We start from the raw sequence: 22,435 nt of genomic DNA, 5'->3' as shown, positions 1-22,435 counted from the left end.
TATTAGTTTCATGTGTAGAATTTAGTGATTCATCACTTCCATACATCACCCAGTGCTCATCACAGCAAGTGCCTTCCTTAATCCCCACCACCTACTTAGCCCATCCCCCTACCCATCTCCTCTCTGGTAACCATCAGTTTGCTCTCTAGAGTTGAGTCTGTTTCTTGATTTACCTCTCTTTTTCCTCCTGTATTCATTGATTTTGTTTCTTAAAGTGCACATATGAGTGAAATTATATGGTATTTGCCTTCTTGGATTTATTCAGCTTAGCATAATACACTCTAGCTCCATCCATATCATTGCAAATGGCAAGATTTCATTCTTTGTTATGGATGAGTAATTCCATTGTATATATATATATATGCATATATATATTCCATTGTGTGTATATATATATATATGTGGTATATATATATTTCACATATATACATACCACATGTTGCTTATCATTCATCAGTCAAGGGATATTTGGGCTCTTTCCATAATTTGGCTATTGTTGATATGCTGCTATAAACATCAAGGTACATGTGCCCCTTCGAATCAGTTTTTTTGTGTTCTGTGGATGAATACCTAGTAGTGCAATTGCTGGGTTTTAGTGTAGTTTTATTTTTAACTTTCTGAGGACCCTTCATACTGTTTTCCCAGGTGGCTGCACCAGTTTGCATTCTCACCAAAAGTAAGAGGGTCCCCTTTCTCCACATCCTCGCCAACACCTATTGTTTTCTCTGTTGTCCATTTTAGCCATTCTGACAGGTGTGAAGTGATATCTTATCATAGTTTTGATTTGCATTTCCCTGATGCTGAGTGATGTTGAGCATCTTTTCATGTATCTGTTGCCATCTGTATGTCTTCTTTGGAAAAATGTCTATTCATTCTTCTGCCATTTTTTTAACGGGATTATTTGATTTTTGGGTGTTGAGTTTTATAAGCTCTTTATATATTTTGGATACTAACCCTTTCTCAGATATGTCATTTGCAAATATCATCTCCCATTCCATAGGTTGCTTTTTAGTTTTGTTGATTGTTTCTTTTGCTGTGCAGAGGTTTTTATTTTGATCAAGTCCTAGAAGTTTATTTTTGATTTTGTTTCTCCTGCCTCAGGAGACATATCTGGTAAGAGGTTGCTATGGCTGAGGTCAAAGAGGTTGCTGCCTGTGTTCTCCTCTAGGATTTTAATGGTTTCCTGTGTCACACTTCGGTCTTTCATCTGTTTTGAATTTATTTTTGAGTATGGTGTAAGAGTGTAGTCCAGCTTCATTCTTTTGCACGTTGCTGTCCAGTTCTCCCAGCACCATTTGTTGAAGAGACTTTTTTCATCGGGTATTCTCTTCTGCTCTTTTGAAGATTAACTGTCCATATAGTTGTGGGTTCATTTCTAGGTTTTCTGTTCTGTTACATTGATCTATGCGCAAGATGATCTTTTAAATGTTTTTAAGATAAGGTGAAGGAAACAGAGAAATTGAAAATACGAAGGAGAAGGAGGTAACTGATAATGCAAAGCCTTGGGAGAAATGAGAGGAGACAGGTTTAAATTGAGCACAAATGGAAGAAGTGATCTCAAACTGAAGGGTCAAATCATACCTGGAAACCAGAGATAAGAAGGTAAGGATGAAGTGTAAGTATAGATTTTAAAAGAAAAGAAGTGTAGGAGCATCTGGATGGCTGAGTCAGTTAAGCGTCCAACTTCAGCTCAGGTCATGATCTCACAGTTCACAGTTCAAGCCCCGCATCAGGCTCTGACAACTAAGAGCCTGGAGCATGTTTCAGATTCTGCATCTCCCTCTGTCTGCCCCTCCCCTACTCATCCTCTCTCTCTCTCTCTCTCTCTCTCTTTCTCTCAAAAATAAATAAAAATTTTTTAAAAATAAAAAAAGAAAAGAAGTTTCTCAGGGTGCCTGGGTGGCTCAGTCAGTTGAGCGTCCAACTTCCACTCAGGTCATCATCTTGGAGTTGACGAGTTCAAGCCCCACATCCTGTGCTGACAGCTCAGAGCCTGGAGCCTGCTTTGGATTTTGTGTCTCCCTCTTTCTCTACCCCTCCCCCACTCATGCTCCATCTCTCTCTGTCTCAAAAATAAATAAACATTTAAAAAAAGAAAAGAAAAGAAGTTTATCTTATGATAGGGATAAAAGCAGAGTTCAGCAGAAATGGTAAATAAATCCTTATAAAAATTTTCTCTGTAAGATGTGAAACACTATTTTTGGAAGGAGGACAGGAGATGGTCATATGTGAGGAGACTGGCAAAGGTATAGAACAGTTGTTCAGGGTTTCAGAGAATGGAGGGTTTTTTTAATGTTTATTTTGAGAGAGAGAGAGAGAGAGAGAGAGAGAGAGAGAGAGAGAGAGAGAATCCCAAGCAGGCTCCATGCTGTCAGTGCAGCACCAGACTTGGGGTTCAATCTCACTACCATGAGATCACAACCTGAGCCGAAATCAAGAGTCAGATGCTAAACCGACTGAGCCACCCAGGTGCCTCAAGAATGGATGTTTTTTTTTTTTTAAAGCAAGAGGTGGAACTAATGAGTCTTGTTCTATAATTCAACTGATATTAGAGCTTGTGAATTTTCATTGGTTTCACGTTTTCAAAGATAGGCAGATTTAATCCAGAAGCTTCAGTATAGAAGGTGGTTGTATAATTGGCTCATGATTGGGGTTTGTTAAGGCTCCTAGACAAGTGAGCTACAGAGACTCTGAGAATGAAAGTAGTGCTGAGAGCTGCTCCCAGTACTGAAAGCAGAGCTGTGAGTAAAAGTAGTTCAAGCTACGATCCTGGTAACCAGCCATACCAGGATATGATGGAGGATAAAAGGAGTCTGATCACCTGGGTAAAGTGGAGGGATCAAGTGCCGAGAGACCTGGATGAAGCTGAAAGCAGGTGTAATGGAGTGAGCATATAAGAAACCTAGAAGGCCAGGCAGCTTGTCAGAAAGTAGCATGTTAAAGATGGGGAAGGTCCTGGTGATGAAATGACCTAAGGGGTGGCCCCTGAAGAAGTTCTGTGTGGGGAGTAGAGGTGAAAGTCCTAGGATTTGAGAAAGTCGGAGAAATGGGTAGAATGAGTTTTCCATTTGTGTCTTACAGTTACTTGAAAATACTGGCAAGAGTTGGGATGGAGCAGAAAACTCTCCTGTAGGTGGCGATGTCCTCGACGAATATGGACAAGTGACATGGGTATACCTCCAATAGGTAACAGTAACAGAATTTATAAAGAGTGTGTATTCACACAAAATGATTCGGACCTAGGAGAGATTTTGCAGGGCAGGGAAGAGTAAAACACTAAAATGGAAAGTGAAGGTGTAGGTTTAGGTGGAAATAGTAATCCTCCTGGCCAATAAATATGGTGGATAGCCTACTGGTCAGTAAATATGGAAGAGGCTTTGGAGAAATTATCCCAGAACCGGTTGAGAAAAACTGATCTAGGGTGAGAGCTCTGTTTCACTTAAGGCAGGACATAGAGGAAAGTTTTCATGAAGACTTAAAAGGTCTAGCAGTCTTTGCTTACAGCAGAACAGGAGGTGACAGCAGATGCCAGCAAGCTACACAAAGCAGGGGGCCTGGAATAGTAAGCAGACCAATCTGCTACCAATTTAAACTCTATTTGCATTGTCTCCCCCTTTAAAATTTTTCTTAAGCTCTAGGGGCACCTGGGTTGCTCAGTAGGTTGAGCATCGGACTCTTGATTTCAGCTCAGGTCATGAGCTCACGGTCATGGGATGGAGCCCCAAGTAGGTCTTGATGCTGGGGCTGGAGCCTGCCTCAGATTCTCTCCCTGCCCCCACCAAAATAAAAAAATAAATGAATGAATTAAAAATTTTTTAAAAACAAAAAAGAGGGGCGCCTGGATTGCTTAGTTGGTTGAGTGTCCAACTTCAGCTCAGGTCGTGATCTCACCATCTGTGGGTTCGAGCCCTGCATTGGGCTCTGTGCGGACAGCACAGAGCCTGGAGCCTGCTTCAGATTCTGTGTCTCCCTCTCTCTCTGACCCTCCCCCACTCATGCTCTGTCTCTCTCCTTCTCTCAAAAATGCATAAATGTTAAAAAAAAACTTTTTTAGATACAAAAAAGATTTAAAAAAAATAAAAAAAATTTCTAAGCTCTGATCATCAGTCTTGTGCAGTTGCCAAGCGACAGATAAATTTTCCTTTATCACTTTAACATTGCCCCATGACCCCTCCTGGCAATCAGAAAATAAATAGAGCTAAGTTATAGTGTAACCCAGCTGGGGAAGGACATGGCCTGATAAGAGAAGATGTGACTTTACAGTAAAAGGAGCTGCAAGGCCATCAATGTGTCAGTGGGAGCAAGGAGAGTACCTTTGGGACTATATTCTGAGGATCGTGAAAAAGGGGCAAATGGAAAATAAATTTGGATAAGGGAGAGTTTATCGATTTGGGAGCACTCACCAGGAAGAGACAAATGAATGCCCTGGAAAGGACCCTGGAAAATACGACTGTCATAGTTCCATGATGGCTCTTAGAGGCTTGAAGAAAGTGGTGGCCCATGCTGAGAGAAGTAGAAATAGAATTGTCATGGCAGATGGTGGAAGCAGGGAGCAAAATGCTCAGAAAAGTGGTATGCTAGAGTGGTTATGCACGTAAAGCTGGAAACTCCACCAGATGACAAAGTTCTGATTCAAATTCTCCATTTATGAAAGTGACTAGGAATTATCTGGTGAGAGGGGTACCAGCCTCACTGGTGGGCTCTCCTCCATACCTCATGGCTGATGATAAAAGATGCTGTTACCAAAATAGGTTCAAAGATAGCAACAAAGATACCTGAATCTTGAAACAATAGAGGCCAGGTAGCAGCATCAGAAGGGTGCAACTGTCTTCCTGCGTGGCAAGAATGGAGTGACAGCCAGAGGTCTTGACCTACAGAGAGCTCTGAAGATGATTAATAGAACATGGCACCCTTCAGGGGAAAGACAGAAGCTAGCCAATGAAAGCATACTCAATGAAAACGAAAAGTCAGGGATGGATGAACACAAGGCTGAGAGCGGCAGCCTCTATAAAAAGGTTCAGTCTCTTCCCCTGTTTCTTGACTTGAACCAGTTTATCATTCCAGATCCTAGTGGTTGAAGGAGAGCTAGGAACACCAAGAGGGAGGACCCTGTAACACTACAGTGAGAATATACAGTGATGCACCCATGCCCCCAGCAATTCTTCTCCAAAGAGACCTACGGCCATTCCCTTGGGAAACCATACACTGAAGAAAAGACAATGCCTAAATATTTTGAAGACTGTTGGGCACAATTATTGATACCTAGGAACCCTGAATATTATTATGACCTTCAATTAGAGTAGAGGTATACAGGAGCCAGGTAACGAATGGAGTTTTTGCCCAGATCTGGCATACAGCAGGTCCACTGAGCACATGGACCAATGTGGTGGTTGTTTCCCCACTCCTAAACGTATAGTTGGAAAGGACATATTTGGTAGTTAGTATAACACCCACATTGGTTCTTGGCCTATGGGATAAGGGTTATGAAAGTGCGAAAGGCCACAAGGAGCCTTTGAAATTGCACAGCCAATATATTAAATAAAAACAATACAGGAGAATGGTAGATATTAATGCCACTTTTGGTTCCCATCATATCCATTTAATTCACCATTCATGTGCCTCCAGAGACCCAACAGCTCCTGGAGAATAAATAATAGACTACTGCAATTGAACTGCAAGTCATAACTACAATTAGAGCTGCTCTACCGCATGTGGTATCTTTACAAGAACAGAGCAACATGACCTCAGGGAACTGGCTTGAAGTGGTTGATATGATGAATGTGTTCTTTTCCAACCTTATCAGAAAGTAAGATTAGAAGGTGTTTTCATTCACTTAGAAAAAATAATAGAAAATATTTATAGTCTTCCCCCAGGGCTATGTTGTCTTTTCTACCGTCTGTCATAATATAGTCCTAAGAGACTTGAAATGTTTGGATATCTCACAAAACACAATACTGGTCTACCGCATTGATGGTATTATGCTAATCGAGTTAGATTGATAAAAATTGGAGGCCTTGGTGAAACATGTTTACTCCAGAAGAATAAGAAGAAAAACCCTACGAATTGTTGGGGATCCCCCAAATCAGTAAAATTTAAGAATTATGGGTTCCAGAGAATACTTTTTTGTGTCCTATTTAAGAAATATCTGCCATGGGGTGCCTGGGTGGCTCAGTCAGTTAAGTGTCCGACTTTGGCTCAGGTCACAGCTCGTGAGTTCAGGGCCTGCATCAGGCTCAGTGCTGACAGCTCAGAGCCTGGAGCCTGCTTTAGATTCTGTGTCTCCCTCTCTCTCTCTGCCCCTCCCCCCCTCTCAAAAATAAATAAAAACATTTAAAAAATTAAAAAAAGAAGTATTTGTCTATTTCTCAGTCATGTTTTCTTATAAAAATATTTACTATTTTACTTTCGTATTTAGACTTATGATCCATCTGGAATTGATTTTTTTGTATTTTGTTGGTAAGGAAGGTGGTCAGCCTTCATTTCTTCTGTAGTGTTAATAAATATCCCCAAGTTCTTTTATTGAACCCCTCCCTCTGAAAAAACAACTTCCTATGTTGCTCTGCAGTATCACCTTTGAAAAGTCAAATTACCTTTCATGTGTGCATCTTTTTTAGGTCTCTCTCTCTCTCGACCATTTGCCTATTTTCTATCTTTGTGCCAATAGAACACTGATTTAATGACTATAACCTTTTAATAGGTCTTAATATCTGGCAGTGAAAGTACTCCCGTTTTTGTTTGTTTTTTTTTTTTTGAAATTACCTTGGATATTCTCTGCCTCTGAATTTCCATATGTATTTTAGAATCTGCTTATCAATTTCCTTTCAAACAATCTTCTGGAACATTACTGAAATTGCTTTGAATCTATAGATAAGTTTTAGGAGAAATGACATTTTAATCCATAAATATGGATATAGCTGAATTTATTTAGTATTTAATTTCTGTCAATGTTTTGCAGGCAGTAATGTTTTGTATCACATCTTTTTATAGATTTATAACTAGGTATTTGATGACTTTGGGTACTATTATGATTGTATATTTTATGTGTCATTTTCTATTTATTCTCTGGAATACAATTAAATTTTGTATATAGTCATTGTATCCAGTGACCCTATTAAATTCACTTATTAAGTTGCTGATAGATTCTTTTAGATTTTAACTGTATATAGTCATATGTCTTATGAATGACGGTGTAATTTCTTCCTTTCTGATCTATATGCCTTTTATTTTTCTCCTTTATTGCATTGGCTGGAGCATCCAATAACAAGTAAAAAACAAGTGGTAATAGCAAATATGTACTTGTTTCATTGCTTACATCAGGGGGAAACATTCAATGATTTAAGTATAACATAAGCTGTAGTTTTTCATAGATGCCCTTTATCAGATCAAGGATGTTCCCTCTATTCCCATTTTTCTGAGAGTCTTTATCATGAGCAATGTTTAATCTTATCAAATTTTTTTTTCCACAACTACCAAGATGATCATATGAATTTTCTTCCCCCCCCCCCCCCCAGTTATTCTGATGAGTTATATTGGACTTTCCCCCAAATACCCATCCTTCCATTTCTGGAATAAGCCCCACTAGGTCATGATTATCCTTTTTATATACCACCTGATTAAATTTGCTAATTTTGTGTTTATGATTTTTGCATCTATGTTTATAATGGAGATTGATAAACCAGCCTCTTAAAGTAACATTTTTTTCCTTCTCATTACAAATGCTTTAGAAAACCAGAAATTATATATCCCAAGCGTGCTTTAGGATGTTTATTTTGTAGTGTACAAGATATAGAATGGATTTATGCAGGAGATGGGTGGTGAAGAATTAGGGGGCTACTGGAGTATTTAGAGAAGAGCTTGGACCAGTTTGGTTCAAGTAGAAATGAAAAGGAAGCATAGACTCCCCAATGTTTAGCTCCTGATTAGATGGAAGGGTAATGTTGTGAAGTAGAGAAGTTAGAAGAAGTTGATTAAGGCTTGGATAAGGGCAAAAATAATGAGTTGACGCGGGGTAAAATCTTTATCTTCATTATAATTATCATCATCGTTTGGATCCATACAAAGGAATGACTGCAATCTAAGAAATCGCAAATGCATGAAATTACATGATTGGTTACTATGTCAAGGTTGCTTTGTAGCTAGTTTTTAAAATTATTTCCATTCACAATCACAAAAGGTTAGATAATCTTATTTACAATGGGATCCATACTTCGTAACCTAATACAGCACATTTCAATACAGATTGCGCTGTTCAATCCCTTCACCACCAGGTGGCGACTAGCAGCCCACGTCGCACTCCTGGTTATCCCTCCTCTTCCTAGGCGGACCGGCTCCCGGGAGCGCGCACGTCCAGGAGTCCACGCCGATTGCGGGAGCTGTGGCCGCGCACGTCGGTCAGCTGCTGTTACGCTTCCGCACGTCGTCCATCCCCCCCAGAAGACCCGGACCCATGTGGAAGCTGGTCCCCGTGGCGGGCCCGGCCCGAGGTAAGGGCGGAAGGGAGATTCCCCCGGGACTGTTTTCCCGGGAGCAGTTGCCGTGGGGAGAGGGGCCCCGAGGAGCGATGCTTCCGGTTCTTCTTGGCCTTCTCCCCGCCTTGCGGCGCCGCCTTCGTTCCCGCCCCGGGAGGCTGCGGAAGCGGGGTGTGGGGACCACGGTGTCTTCCCGGGCAGCGCGGTGCTTTTGAACGCGGCTTTTGCGTGCGCGGTGGAGGGGGCGTGGGGCTCAGGGGCTGTCAGTGGCGTTGGCGTCCCTCACCCGGCCTACCGTCTAGTGGTCGGGGGTAGGGACCGGCTCTGACCCGCCTTGCAGGCCCTGCCGAATTGAGCCTTGGCCGGCCACTTGTTGCGTCCTCTAATGTTTCGAGCTTTTGGCGAAACGCGAGAATGAAGTTAACGCAGGCTAGACCGCGTGATGGCAACAGATGACTTTGTCTCGAGCGCATTGTTCAATCTTGCGAAAAACCGGCCATGACTCGGATAAGTGGCAACCACAGGAAAGCGTAATTTCAGTTTTGTTTTAGAGCCCTTTTTGTCATCAGAACTGACAAAGTAGATTTTTTTTTCTGCCGTGTATTTTCAGCCATGGCAGGTGGTTATGTCCCGTTAATTGGTTGCCTGGTGTGTCCGAGTCCTTGTTAAGCGGCTGTAGCCTATGATGAGGTGTCGCCCTTAGGCAACATTATGATGGGCCAAAGACCTACCTCAGTTTACTGACAGTGTGTGAAGAAGGCCAAAACGAATGGTTAGGAAAGTAAGTACTATAAAGACTAAAGATGAAGGCATCACCGTGGACTTGGAGCCGTGCTGAGGTAGAACGTAAGCTGTTGGTGGGCGAGTACGATTCAGTTGCTTTCCAAGAACAGCCGTGCCCTGTGGCTGGCTCTCAGAGTTCCTGTAGCCAAGGTAGGTAGCAGTACAAAAATGCCTCTATCATCATTGACCAGCATTCTTGACTTTTAGGCGAGTTTATCCGCCCTAATTACCCTACCACTCCGGTGATGGACTCCTGGGTTCCCATACAAAAACTCTACTAGCTTCCAACAAAATGCTGTTGCAACCCATAGTTTGTGATTGCAACATTAACAAAACAAAACTAATAACATTTTCCCGCTTTTTTGAAATGCTATCTTTAACGTAAAAACAAAATTCCCCCCCAATACACACTTAAATCAGGGCTGAATTTTGCATTGATCTATGTTGTTTCTTCCTGATACCGTACATTTTAATTACTATAGCTTTATGACATAGCTTACCATCTCGTAGGGGAGGTTCTGTAATATTCATATTTTTCTTGACAGTTTTTTACATTTATTTCCCAGTGGATTTTTGAATCTATTTATCAGGTTCCAGACGTAGTATTGGGATTTTTGTTGGGTAATGAATGAAATGTGTAAGTTAATTTGGGCAAGCATTGACACTGCTCAATATTGTTTTCTCTTTAGAAAATTCTAGAGTTTTCCATTTATCTAATCTTTTGCATTCTTCAGTGAGACTTTACCAGAAAACCCAAGTTTGATTTATATAAAGTTGATTATTAACATGTAAATAGTAAAATAAGAATATTGTAGTATTTGCCTGCATATATATGTGTATCTGGATGTGTGTCTATACATTTACTTTTTTTTTTTTTTTTTAATAGAACCATTCAGACTGTTGACTGGTGTTGAATACGTTGTTGGAAGGAAAAACTGTGGCATTCTAATTGAAGGGGATCAGTCAATCAGTCGAAATCATGCTGTGTTAACTGCTAACTTTTCAGTAACCATGCCGGTATGTTACTAATTTTATTTCACTAGTTTATATAGTAAGGGAGTTGAAATTACAGGATTACTTTGGTGGGTATGTGAGAGAGTTTGTAGGATTTTTAATTTCATAAAGGTGTTCTTTAAATGTTAAATACTTAACATTTTGGTAGTCGTAAAAATGATACTCGTTTAGTTTGATATTTGAAGTTTCTGTTCCCATGTTTTACTCTGTTGTAGTAATTTAGAAAGTCAAAGGAAGTAGAACAAATTTATACTTACTTGATGAACATTACGTGTTTACTGTGTGTCCATCAATGTGCCAAGCCTGGCAGTGAAGCAGTGACAGACTGTCACACTCCTGCTTTATTTAAAATTTTTTGGTGGGGGGGCGCCTGGGTGGCTCAGTCGGTTAAGCACCCGACTTCGGCCCAGGTCATGATCTCACGGTCCGTGAGTTCGAGCCCCGCATCGGGCTCTGTGCTGACAGCTCAGAGCCTGGAGCCTGCTTCGAATTCTGTGTCTCCCTCTCTGTCTGTCTCTCTGCTCCTCCCCCGTTCATGCTCTGTCTCTCTCTCTCTCTCAAAAATAAATAAACATTTAAAAAAAAAATTTTTTTTTAAATGTTTATTTTTGAAAGAGACAGAATGAGAACTAGTTGGGGAGGGACAGAGAAAGGAGACCCAGAATCCGAAGCAGGCTTCAGGGTCCACGGGGCTCAAACTCACAAACCACGAGATCTGAGCCGAAGTCAGAACTCCTGTTTTATTTAAAGAGTTTGTAAGCCATGTGAAGATAGGCATTTCCCATATAATGTAGGTTTTCACAGTGGAAATTGGTTTGTTTTATTAGGAAAAACAGCTGTTGCTTATGTCCCATAGCTCCTCTGAATGGCTTTCAGTTTGTTTTATTTGGTTAGTTGTTTTAATTACAACTCTGGGTGTTGAAAGTAACATATATAAATATATACATGTATATATATATGTGCTCATGATAATGCTGGTGATAATAAGAAGAAAAGCCATTATCTTGAGCAAAGACTATATATCAAATGCTGTATCTGTTCAGTAATATTTAGGTTTTGTGTCTGTATTCTTTTAGGTATAGAAGAAGATTATTGTTAAAATTCCTAAAGGGAAAATAAAATTATTACTGCAGGTTAGAGACTCTACCCTTTTCTCATTGGACCATTTTTTACTATGTTACTTTGATAATGTAAAAAAAAAAACCAAAAAAAACCCCTTAGGAACGAAGCTGTCGTGTGAAACAGACTATACAAAAACAAGGAATTGTCAAATGTGTGAAATTCAGGGGTCAGAAAAATCTCCACTGACTTACAAAAATGCATGTTCTAAGAGGGGTGATCCTGGAATTAAGACATTTGCCATTAATTTCTAGCTGAGTGATGATTCTGTGCAGGTAACCAAAACAATAACTATTGCCTAATGTGTTAGGAAGTTAGCCATCTATCAATTACCTATTCAAAAGTTACCGGCTTTTTATTTTGAAACCTTTCCCCCCTGAGAATTGTGTTTACTGAGTGGTAAAAGACTTTAAATTAAGTATTGATTTTTTTTTTCCCCCAGAGTGAAACAGATGAAATTCCTATATTGACAATAAAAGATAATTCCAAGTATGGTACCTTTGTTAATGAGGAAAAAATGCAGAATGGCTTTTCCCAAGCTTTGAAGACCGGGGACAGAGTTACTTTTGGAGTGTTTGAAAGTAAATTCAGGTAAGGATTTTTTTAATTGATACTAAAAATGGATGGCTTTGCTTTGCACTACTCAAATTTTAAAGGACACGTTATTTATAGATAATAAATTGAAAACCGTCTAATTTAGTTCCTTCTTAGCATGTTAGTGAACTTTGCATCATGTGTGGTTAGTGCTCTTTGCCAATCATAGGTAGTGCCAAGGGTGAATAAGAGTGTGATTGGTCTCCGAGGACCTTAATGGGAGCTACGTTTGTTTGATTCCACATCAATGAAAGTATAATGTTAACTTTGATCATTGTTTTTCCTAAGTGCAACTTAAGACTTAGGAAGTGATAATTTAATAAATTAGGAAGTTTAATAACATGTAAAAGTTAAAATAACACAATGTGACATGAGCTTAAAGTTTACAGTACTATAAGTTGCCCTTTCTGGAGTTATGATAATACAACTTTATGTAACTTATTCTCATTTACAGAGTAGAATATGAGGCTTTGGTTGCATGCTCTTCTTGTTTAGATGCTTCTGGGAAAACTGCTTTAAATCAAGCTATATTGCAACTTGGAGGACTTACTGTAAACAATTGGACAGAAGAATGTACTCATCTTGTCATGATATCAGTCAAAGTTACCATTAAAGTAGGTTGAATGCCTTGTTATTATGTTAAAATAAGTTCTTGAATTTAAGCTTACTCTCCCACTATACACAAGCCGTTTACTTTACAATTATCAGGGCTGTTAGTTGTGGATTTATATATGCTAATCCATGCGTTTGTATACCATATAGGCTAGAATGACTTTCCAGGTAACTTGTTTATTATTTGAGACAAGCAAAAGCACATAAAATTATATTTCAGGTTTTGATTTAGCATTTTAAAAATGACTCATGGTATACTTTTCACCAATAAGTTAGTTTATAGTTGATATCTTCAGTCTAAAAGCAAAGTGATGGAAGTCAACTGCCAGTCCCCGAAGTTAGCATCTCTAGTCTCTTCTATCAGATTGTCTTCCTCTAGCTCATCTCATGGTCTCATGCTCTCTTACTTAGTTTCTGTTTTGTATAATGCCCTAATCACAGACTTTCTAAGTTCTTATCAGTTAATATTATATTCACAATCTAGAGACATGTATGTAGGTACACACCATTAGAAGGTGCCAACTCTTCATTAAAGCAGTGATATATTTTGGTGTGTTTTCAGATTTTGCATCTTCATCAGATTTGGTCGTATCCAAAGCTAATTGAAGAATGACATTGGGAGGTGATTTGTCTCCTTTTAAACAGGTTGACTATAGATAATGTGGGATTGTTTTAGGTTAGTATCTATAGTGAAAAGCAAAAAATATTTAGATTCCTTTATTAGATGCAAAAATCCATTAATATTTAATGTAATTAGAATATATGTATTTTAGCTAAACAGGTATCATAGAGAAAGACTTGCTGCTTAGATTGAACCTCAGGTTAAACTTTTATGTTGGTGGGGTTATCTCTGATCAAGGATCATTCCATCTTTGCAAGTTTATGAAATCGATTTATAAATTCAGAGTGATTAACCTCCTGAGTACCGATTTATGCTAGTAAATCAAAACGTCCATTTATTAGCTTACCATAAGGATGCACCTTTATAGTGACCACATATTTATGTGTGGACTTCCTTGAAGGTATTAAGGGGACACAAGCCTCTTGGAGGTATTAAGGTACCTGAGAAGTGAAACTTAGGTAGTCATGCACTCACTTGGTGGTTATGAAATAAGAGCAAAGGCAGTTGGAAGGTCTTGAGAGAGATTTACTGAGTCTGTGACATACCTGGAACTAGCATTCATTCACCAGAGAACACACTATTCCAGTGAGTGGGATACTAATGGCAGCGGTTATTAGAGAGTCACTGGATATACACCATCATTGACTTGTAGAGCAGTTCTTTTTCAAATACTTTTGATCAGTCATGTGCCAAAAGAGAAAACCTAGTTATTGTATTCTTTTGGGGGTAAATTATCCAAAAGTACAAGTTACCTTATATTTTTAAAATCATTAAATGTCAGAACCCAAAGGAAACTTAAGGAACATTCAGTTCAATTTTTATTTTCTGAAGAAGAAACTAAGGCGTGACCAATTAAATCCTTTGCCCAGGATCACATGTATTGGAGCTTACTCAGTCCAGTGTGAGTTGCACATCACTGCTTCCTGCCAGAAGTCAGTTATTTCACTCACATTTGAGGTTGGTGTATTCAGATTTCATTCTTGAGAGACACCCTAAGCTGCTTTCTCATATTTAAGTACTACCTCTTGTTATTAGAAACATATTTAGAAATTTTTCAGTTGGATTATTTCCTAAAGTTATGATGAATCTTGATTTTTATATTCAGTGGTATTTTCTAATCTTTTTCAGGTTTTGATATATTTGATGTTGATAGTTTAGTTCACTTGCTATTTGCGGTTTCTCCACCCTCGCCCTCCCTGATCTCCGTATATCTTGAGCTTTTATCCCTCCCCAAACTGTTACTTTTATTTACTTTCTCAAAAATACTTGAATCCATAGTTACAATCTGTTCAAAAGGCATTTTTTTAGGCAGAAAAGGTCTTAAAACTCATATTTATCTCTAGGGTACTTGATAGACTTAGTCCTACGATCTACTTTTTAATATTTAATCTCTTTTAAATTGGAATACATTTTAAAATTGATTTATATCTTATGTTCTGCCTTCCCTAAAGCAGGTTTTTTTTTTTTTAATTTTTTTTTAATGTTTATTTTTTGAGAGGGAGAAAGAGTGCAAGCAGGGGAGGGTCAGAGAGAAGGGAGACACAGAATCCGAAGCAGGCTCCTGGCTCTGAGCTGTCAGCACAGAGCCTGATGCAGGGCCCAAACTCAAAAACCATGAGATCATGACCTGAGCCGAAGTTGGATGCTTAACCAACTGAGCCACCCAGGCACCCCCCTCCCCAAAGCAGTTTTTAAATTAATATTGTAATTGGTGGCTTCTTAAAATCAAGTCATTCTATAGAGATTTGTATTACTAAAACTAAGTTAGTGGCCAAATATTGACTTGAATTTTATAGATTGTGGCTCCTTTATAAATTTAGAGAGATGAAAGGGAAAACATAATAGAACAGCCCCTTTGTAGTTTCTTAAAAAAAAAAAAAGAAAAGCTAGAACATGAGTGTATGTATTCACATATGTTTTCTTCTTTTCAGACAATATGTGCACTCATTTGTGGACGTCCGATTGTAAAGCCAGAATATTTTACTGAATTTCTTAAAGCAGTTAAGACCAATAAACAGCCTCCACAAATTGAAAGGTATATCCTATGTATATATTTTTAACTTATACTAGTTTATTAAAGGATATGATAAAGGATGCTAACCAACAGCCAGATGAAGACATGCACAGGGCAAGGTATGGGGAAAGGGCAAGGAGCTTGCACGCCCTCTCCAGGTGCACCACCCTCCCTGTACCTTCATGTGTTCACCAACCTGGAAATTCCTGTATTGTGCATTTTAAATGTAATATGATGTACAGAATGTGATAGCACTGATTTTATGTAGTCTTAACATAAATTATAAAACATATAAATGTAAAACATAAAAACTCTTAAAGACTGTTTCAGGATATAGTGTTCAATTTTACAAAGTTTTTTTTGTTAGTATGTAAAGAACGGTTTGTTGTCTTCAATCTCAGTGAGTGAAACAAATGTGACATATATGCCAGTATTTTATTTATTTAATTTTATTTTTTTTAATTTACATCCAAATTAGTTAGCCTGTAGTGCCACAATGATTTCAGGAGTAGATTCCTTAATGCCCGTTACCCATTTAGCCCATCTCCTCCTCCCACACCCCCTCCAGTAACCCTCTGTTCTCCATATTTATGAGTCTCTTATGCTTTGCCCCCCTCCCTGTTTTTATATTATTTTTGTTTCCCTTATGTTAATCTGTTTTGTCCCTTAAAGTCCTCTTATGAGTGAATTCATATGAGTTTTGTCTTTTTCTGACAAATTTTCTGTCTAATTTCACTTAGCCTAATACTCTTCAGTTCCATCCACGTAGTTGCAAATGGTAAGATGTCATTCTTTTTGATTGCCGAGTAATAGTCCATTGTATATATATACCACGTCTTCTTTATGCATTCATCCATCAATGGACATTTGGGCTCTTTCCATACTTTGGGTGTTGATAGTGCTGCTATAAACATGGGGGTGCATGTGTCCCTTTGAAACAGCACACCTGTATCCCTTGGATAAATACCTAGTAGTGCAGGTGCTGGGTCGTAGGATAGTTCTATTTTTAGTTTTTTGAGGAACCTCCATGCTGTTTTCCAGAGTGGCTGCACCAGCGTGCATTCCCATATATGCCAGTATTTAAACAAAATAGTTGAAGGACAGCAAATGGCACAGAGGTACAGTCCAGAGGCCACATGTTCCAGTGCCTGGCATCATGTATGCAGGACTCCTGGAACTGTGTGGTGCAGCAATGTCATTCTGTGGAGTCACATAGTCCTGGGCTAGACTATTAATAGCACTGTGGCCTTGCGAATGAGCTTATTTCTTCTGAGCATCAGTTACCTCCTTTGAAAAATGAGATTAATATTTGTCCTGTATTTAAGTATTTAGGAGTGGCATTATTTTAAGTAATAGAGTATACAGAGTCTGAGGATGTTGCCTGGCACCATGATAGGTGCTTGTTAAAAGAAATGTTCCTAATTGCATTAATATCTGGTAGGATCCGTAGTAACTTTTATGATGATGATGATGCTGGTGATGATGATTTTAGATAACTGCTAAATTTGTGAACCACCAGACTAAAGGATCTACCTACCATATATATTGTATTTCTGATGCTTTGAAGTAATATAAAGCTACAGTTGAGGAGGAAGATGTTTGGATTTTTATTTTCAGATTGCATGGTTGAATTGCTGGTGACTGTAAAAATGAGTAGGTGTTTTTAGTCAACCTAGCACATGAACATGCTTGGTTAAAATATATGTCTCTAGATTATAGCCTTTATGACATAATAGGTATACTTTATAAGCTCATCTGAATCTCTGTAGGATAACTTTGAGTATTTGAGGCTTTAAAAATCTGAAATGTTAGGCAAGTTAAGAATTGTATTAGTATTTGTAAAATATCGTTACATAAACTATTTTGCCCAACACAGGTTTGTGTGTGTGTGTGTGTGTGTGTGTGTGTGTGTGTGTGTGTGTGTGTGTGTGTGTGTGTGTTTTAGGGACTATTTATATCTGATAATATGTGTCTGCTTTATTTTTTTTATGTATCTGCTTTTAAAAGTAACTGAAAGACATTTCTCCTTGTTTTTATTTTTCCCTTGGGAGGTTTCTTTTATATTGAGGTTAACTGATAATGTATTGTTTTTGGACTCTAGAAAGAGGTCCTTAGGTATTAAAATAGATGATTCTAAAACCTTTTTTGAATCCTAGACCCCTCTGAGAGCAACAAAACACTAGTCTTTCCTCTAGAAACTTCACTTACGTACTACCAACTTGCAAAGTATTTCAACAGAATCACATTTTTTCCCTGAAGCCTATTTGTGATTCTTCCTAGGGAACCCAATAAATCCTATAAGTAATGATCTTTGCTACAGATAATAAACAATTATTAATTCTGTATTACTTGGGAGTGGAGGGGTCTGATAGGTTTCTACTACTGATAATCCATGTTTTATGGTCTTGAAGTTTTCAGGTTTAGTCATTGATTTCTACTTATTGTTCAGACTCACTTAGGTGTGTTTAACCTGGATCTGTTTTTGAATTTAGGTTCGTCATAATTTTTTCTGGCTTTAATTTGTGACTCTATTAACTTAGATGACTATAATAAAACTTCTCAGCTATAAGGTTATTCAGTAATTTCTAATTCATTGTTAACCATGAAAAGCATTTACATTAGCCATGTTTGATAATGGCAACTGATCAAATTTTAATATTATTTTAAAATATGTAGTTTTTTGCCTTACTAGATTTGTGTACCTATTGGGATCCATTCTGATATCCTTGTTGAAGTCTTATTTGACTATATACTCAACTATCAAATAGAAAAAGGATTAAATTTAAATATTAAATAGGATGGGTTACAAAAGGTTTATGAAATTGTGGCTCTTTAATAAAATGTAACTACCTCTTAGTTCTGAAACAGCATTATCACTGGATTTAAAATAAGAGGTATAGTTTTGGGGTATCTGAGTGGCTCATTTGGTTAAGCATTTGACTTTCCGTTTTGGCTCAGGTCATGATCTCATGGTTTGTGAGTTTGAGACCTACATTGGGCTCTGCACTGACAGCACAGAGCTTGCTTTGGGATTCTCTTTCTCTCCCTCTCTTTGCCCCTGCCCTACTTCCTCCCTCCCTTCTTCCCTCTCTCTCTCTTTCTAAATAAATAAACTTTGAAAAAAAATTGAGTAAGAAGTATATTTTTAACCTAACAAAAAGTACAATTCTATTTAGTGCGGTTATGTCTTCATCTTGGCACTGCTACTTATTCAGAGTAAGACAGAGTTTAAGCTTCATGTACCTGACATGATTTGTGAGATCTTACTTGCCTGTATTGTCATCAAAATACCAATGCTGATGAAGTCATTTTTAGAAGACTCCATTTAAAAGTACTGAATTTTGATTATTTATACTTTATTAAAGGAAGCTCATTAAAATATTGTATATTTTGTGAATGTTAAGAAATGACCCCTTAGAAAAGAGAAGGAGTTACCTTTTGTTTTAATTTTTAGTCTCTCATATTGTGGAGTGCCCTCTCAGTTACTATATTTCAAATAACAAGCATTGTGTTTGGGAAAACACTGTTGGGAGAAAATTAGTATATGCATTCATATGCAACTTGCTGAATGTGCCAAGAATACAAGGCCCTGACCACCTTCTATACCCAGACCATTTCTCATGGTTTGCAGTGAGAAGCCTTGAGGGAAGAAGTAATGTCCCTCCAGACACAAAGAACAGGTCTCCTTATAGCTTGCTGTGAAACTGAGTGAATTCTTAAGTTCAGTGTTCCTCTCTCCTGTAACACAACTTACTGTTTGTGCCTTTTATACTGTACCCACAGGACTGGTCTGAGAGGAGATATGCTACAAATACGCTGAGGCTTGCTGCTCACTTTGTCTCTGACCCAGGAGTCTTGTGTCTTCTGCCCACATCCAAGAAACAGGAACAGGCTGTTGGCTTGTAATCAAATAATCAGACCCAAGAAACATGTTAGTCTGAAACAGTCTTAGTTTAGGAAGTTTATGGAGTTGACTGTATGTAATCAATCAAAATTCAAGGCAAAGAAATTTAACATACAGCAGAAATTTTTTACTGGCGATAAAACCTCACATTTACAAGTTGTGTATGTCAGTGTAATTCAAGCCTTTTAAAGATCACCAAAAGAAAGCTGTATAGTAAGTTCTTATACAAATCATGAACATATGCCTATGGGACTAATGAAATAAAGAGCCATCCAGATGTTGGGCAAATGAACATTGTGGCTTGAGATACAGTATTTTTGGCCAGAATTATATGTGAATTGAGAAAAATTCTGTATTTGGATAATCTCGAGACAAAAATGAAGATGATGTGCTTTGAGTTAGATGAAATTTATTGAAGATGATGTAAAGAATTTAAAAAGTCATAGAATGTACATAGGGAAAGTCAGGATTTCTAGATTAATACTTTATAGAATTTGTGAATTATATGTAGTAGTTACTATATAATAAAACATAACTATTTGTAGCTCTTGAAGCTTCCATAGAAGTGGGCCAAATTGTTTTAATTTTTTCATTATAGAAAATGGAGATTAGATTATATTTGTGGTAGCCTAGTATTCAGAGACCTTGATCTCTCCCAAGTTAATTTACTCTTTTCCAAAGTTTTTACTAGCTGTCAAATCACTGTAGTCTCAGAAATGCTTTAAAACTTCTAGAATGTATTGCTTCAGAAATACTGATTTTTAGTAGTGATTTCTCACTTTATGTTTGTTTTAATTTTTTTAGTGTTTATTTATTTTTGAGAGAGACAGTGCGAGTGGGAGAGGGGCAGAGAGCGAGAGGGAGACACAGAACCGAAGCAGGCTCCAACCTCTGAGCAGTCAGCACAGAGCCCGTTGTAGGGTTTGAACTCACAACTGAGATCATGACTTGAACTGAAGCCGATGCTTAACAGACTGAGCCACGCAGCCGCCCCAAGTTTTCTCACGTTTATTATTAGTTTCCTTTCTTGTTCTCATCCATACACTATTAAAGAGAAAAAGACTTCTCTGGGTATGTAAAGTTCAGAACATAGTGTATTATTTATCACTATATTATCAATTGTTTCTATACATCATATGCATACATATATATGTATTGTACATGACTCCAGCATTTGGTTAGATTCTTCACAATACAGTGATGTATTTTTTTTTAAGATCAGTCTTACTGAGTGGCTCAAATTTCCCAGTGTTTTTAAAAGAAAACTAAAATACATTTTTTCAGTACCAGAATTTTTTAGTTTTTTATTAACGTTTATTTTTGAGAGAGAGAGTACAGGTGAGGGAGGGGCAGAGATGGGAGGGACACAGAATCCAAAGCAGTCTCTGCCATCAGCACAGAACCCGACACAGGGTTTGAACCTACAAACCATGAGACCATGAACTGGGCCATAGTCAGATACCCAACTGACCAAGTCACCCAGGTACCCCTTCAGTTCCAGAAGTTTAATTTTTATTTTATTTTATTTTATTTTATTATTTTTTTAAATTTTATTTTTAAATTGACATCCAAGTTAGCATATAGTGCAACAATGATTTCAGAAGATTCCTTAGTGCCCCTTACCCATTTAGCCCATTCCCCCTCCCACAACCCCTCCAGCAACCCATATTTAAGAGTTTGTTCTCCATATTTGAGTCTTTTATGTTTTTGTCCAGTCCCAGAATTTTAATGGTCAAATTTATATATTGAGGAAATTGAGGGATGTTTATACTTTTAATTTATTAGATGAGTTTTTAATTTATATTTTGTACTATCAGTTTATTTATTAACAAATATTTCTGAATGCCTACCATGAATTAAGCAAGATAGACCTGAGGATATAATGATGAGCCAAAAAGCATTACAGTTTGTCTTTATGGCACTTGGTAGAAGAGCCAGATACTGAAAAATGACACATTAAAGTTAGGACTCTGGTAGTGCCATCAGGGAAAACAAAGGGCGTATCACGCTCCTGTCTTTAGGAGCCTGGCTGAAGGTTTAACAAATGTTCGCTTCTTTTTTCTTCGTTTAATGTTTATTTTTGAGAGAGAGAGCATGAGCAGAGGAGGGGCAGTGAGAGAGGGAGAGAAAGAATCCCAAGCAGGCTCCACCCTGTCAGTGCAGAGCCCCACAGGAGGCTCGAACTCATAACTGTGAGATCACGACCTGAGCCAAAACCAAGAGTTGGATACTTAACAGACTGAGCCACCCAGGTGCTCCAACAAATGTTCACTCTTTATTGAACTAAACTACAGTTAACTGATCTTTGGGTACAATAAACCACTATTTGTGGCAGAATTAAGAAAGTATGAATAGCACAATGGTGTATGTAGATAATTTAAAAATCATTTTATGTCATTGGAAAGCAGTAAGACTCTCACATCTCTTTAGTCATATGTATGTGTTGAACGTACGTACCATTTTTGCCTGGGTATGGCTCCATCTTCCAGTGTTAACATTACTGTGTATACTAATTTCGTAAACGAGCCCTTGTGTGTAAGTGAAGTGTTAATTGCCTTTCACGCTGAAAGAAGAGTGAAATATGGGAGAATTCTTGTTAAAAGGGAGAGGATAAAAGGCATATTAAAAATTTTTCTTAGGGGCGCCTGGGGCTCAGTCGGTTAAGCTTCTGACTCTTGGTCTCAGCTCAGGTCTTAATCTCAGGGTCTGATTTCAAGCGTCGTGTTGAGCTTCATGCCCTTTTTTTTTTTTTTTTTTTTTTTATTTTATTTATTTTTTTTTATTTTTGAGACAGAGAGAGACAGAGCATGAACGGGGGAGGGGCAGAGAGAGAGGGAGACACAGAATCGGAAACAGGCTCCAGGCTCTGAGCCATCAGCCCAGAGCCCGACGCGGGGCTCGAACTCACGGACCGCGAGATCGTGACCTGGCTGAAGTCGGACGCTTAACCGACTGCGCCACCCAGGTGCCCCAAATGCCCTTTTTTTTTAAAAAAAAAAAAAAAAGAAAAAAATTTAACACAAATTGTTTTCATTATTCTCTGTGTAACTTTAAAAGTAAATAAAGGGGCACCTGGGTGGCTCAGTCGGTTAAGCAGCCGACTTCGGCTCAGGTCATGATCTCGCGGTCCGTGAGTTCAAGCCCTGCGTCGGGCTCTGTGCTGACAGCTCAGAGCCTGGAGCCTGTTTCAGATTCTGTGTCTCCCTCTCTCTGACCCTCCCCCATTCATGCTCTGTCTCTCTCTGTCTCAAAAATAAACGTTAAAAAAAAAAAAAGTAAATAGAATTTTAAAGTCACTTATCTAG

The 22,435-nt window shown here is 38.3% G+C and overlaps 1 protein-coding gene across 5 annotated transcripts in view; it reads left to right on the top strand.

Moving 5' to 3' along the window:
• The first annotated feature begins 8,330 nt into the window (after positions 1-8,330).
• NBN (nibrin) overlaps positions 8,331-22,435 on the top strand; it is a 51,926-nt gene continuing 37,821 nt past the window's right edge. For 2 of the 5 annotated variants that reach the window (XM_043601332.1, XM_043601335.1), the window contains exons 1-5: positions 8,593-9,401; positions 10,138-10,268; positions 11,827-11,975; positions 12,433-12,592; positions 15,144-15,247. In XM_043601332.1, coding sequence (XP_043457267.1) covers positions 9,272-9,401; positions 10,138-10,268; positions 11,827-11,975; positions 12,433-12,592; positions 15,144-15,247 — 674 coding nt within the window. In that variant the 5' untranslated portion in view covers positions 8,593-9,271. Of the gene's footprint in view, positions 9,402-10,137; positions 10,269-11,826; positions 11,976-12,432; positions 12,593-15,143; positions 15,248-22,435 lie in introns of all 5 variants that reach the window. The other 3 variants (XM_043601331.1, XM_043601330.1, XM_043601334.1) reach the window with 3 other exon arrangements.

This window comes from Prionailurus bengalensis, chromosome F2 (genome assembly GCF_016509475.1).
Source record: "Prionailurus bengalensis isolate Pbe53 chromosome F2, Fcat_Pben_1.1_paternal_pri, whole genome shotgun sequence".
NCBI lineage: Eukaryota > Metazoa > Chordata > Mammalia > Carnivora > Felidae > Prionailurus > Prionailurus bengalensis.
This window is presented reverse-complemented; position numbering and strand designations above follow the sequence as displayed.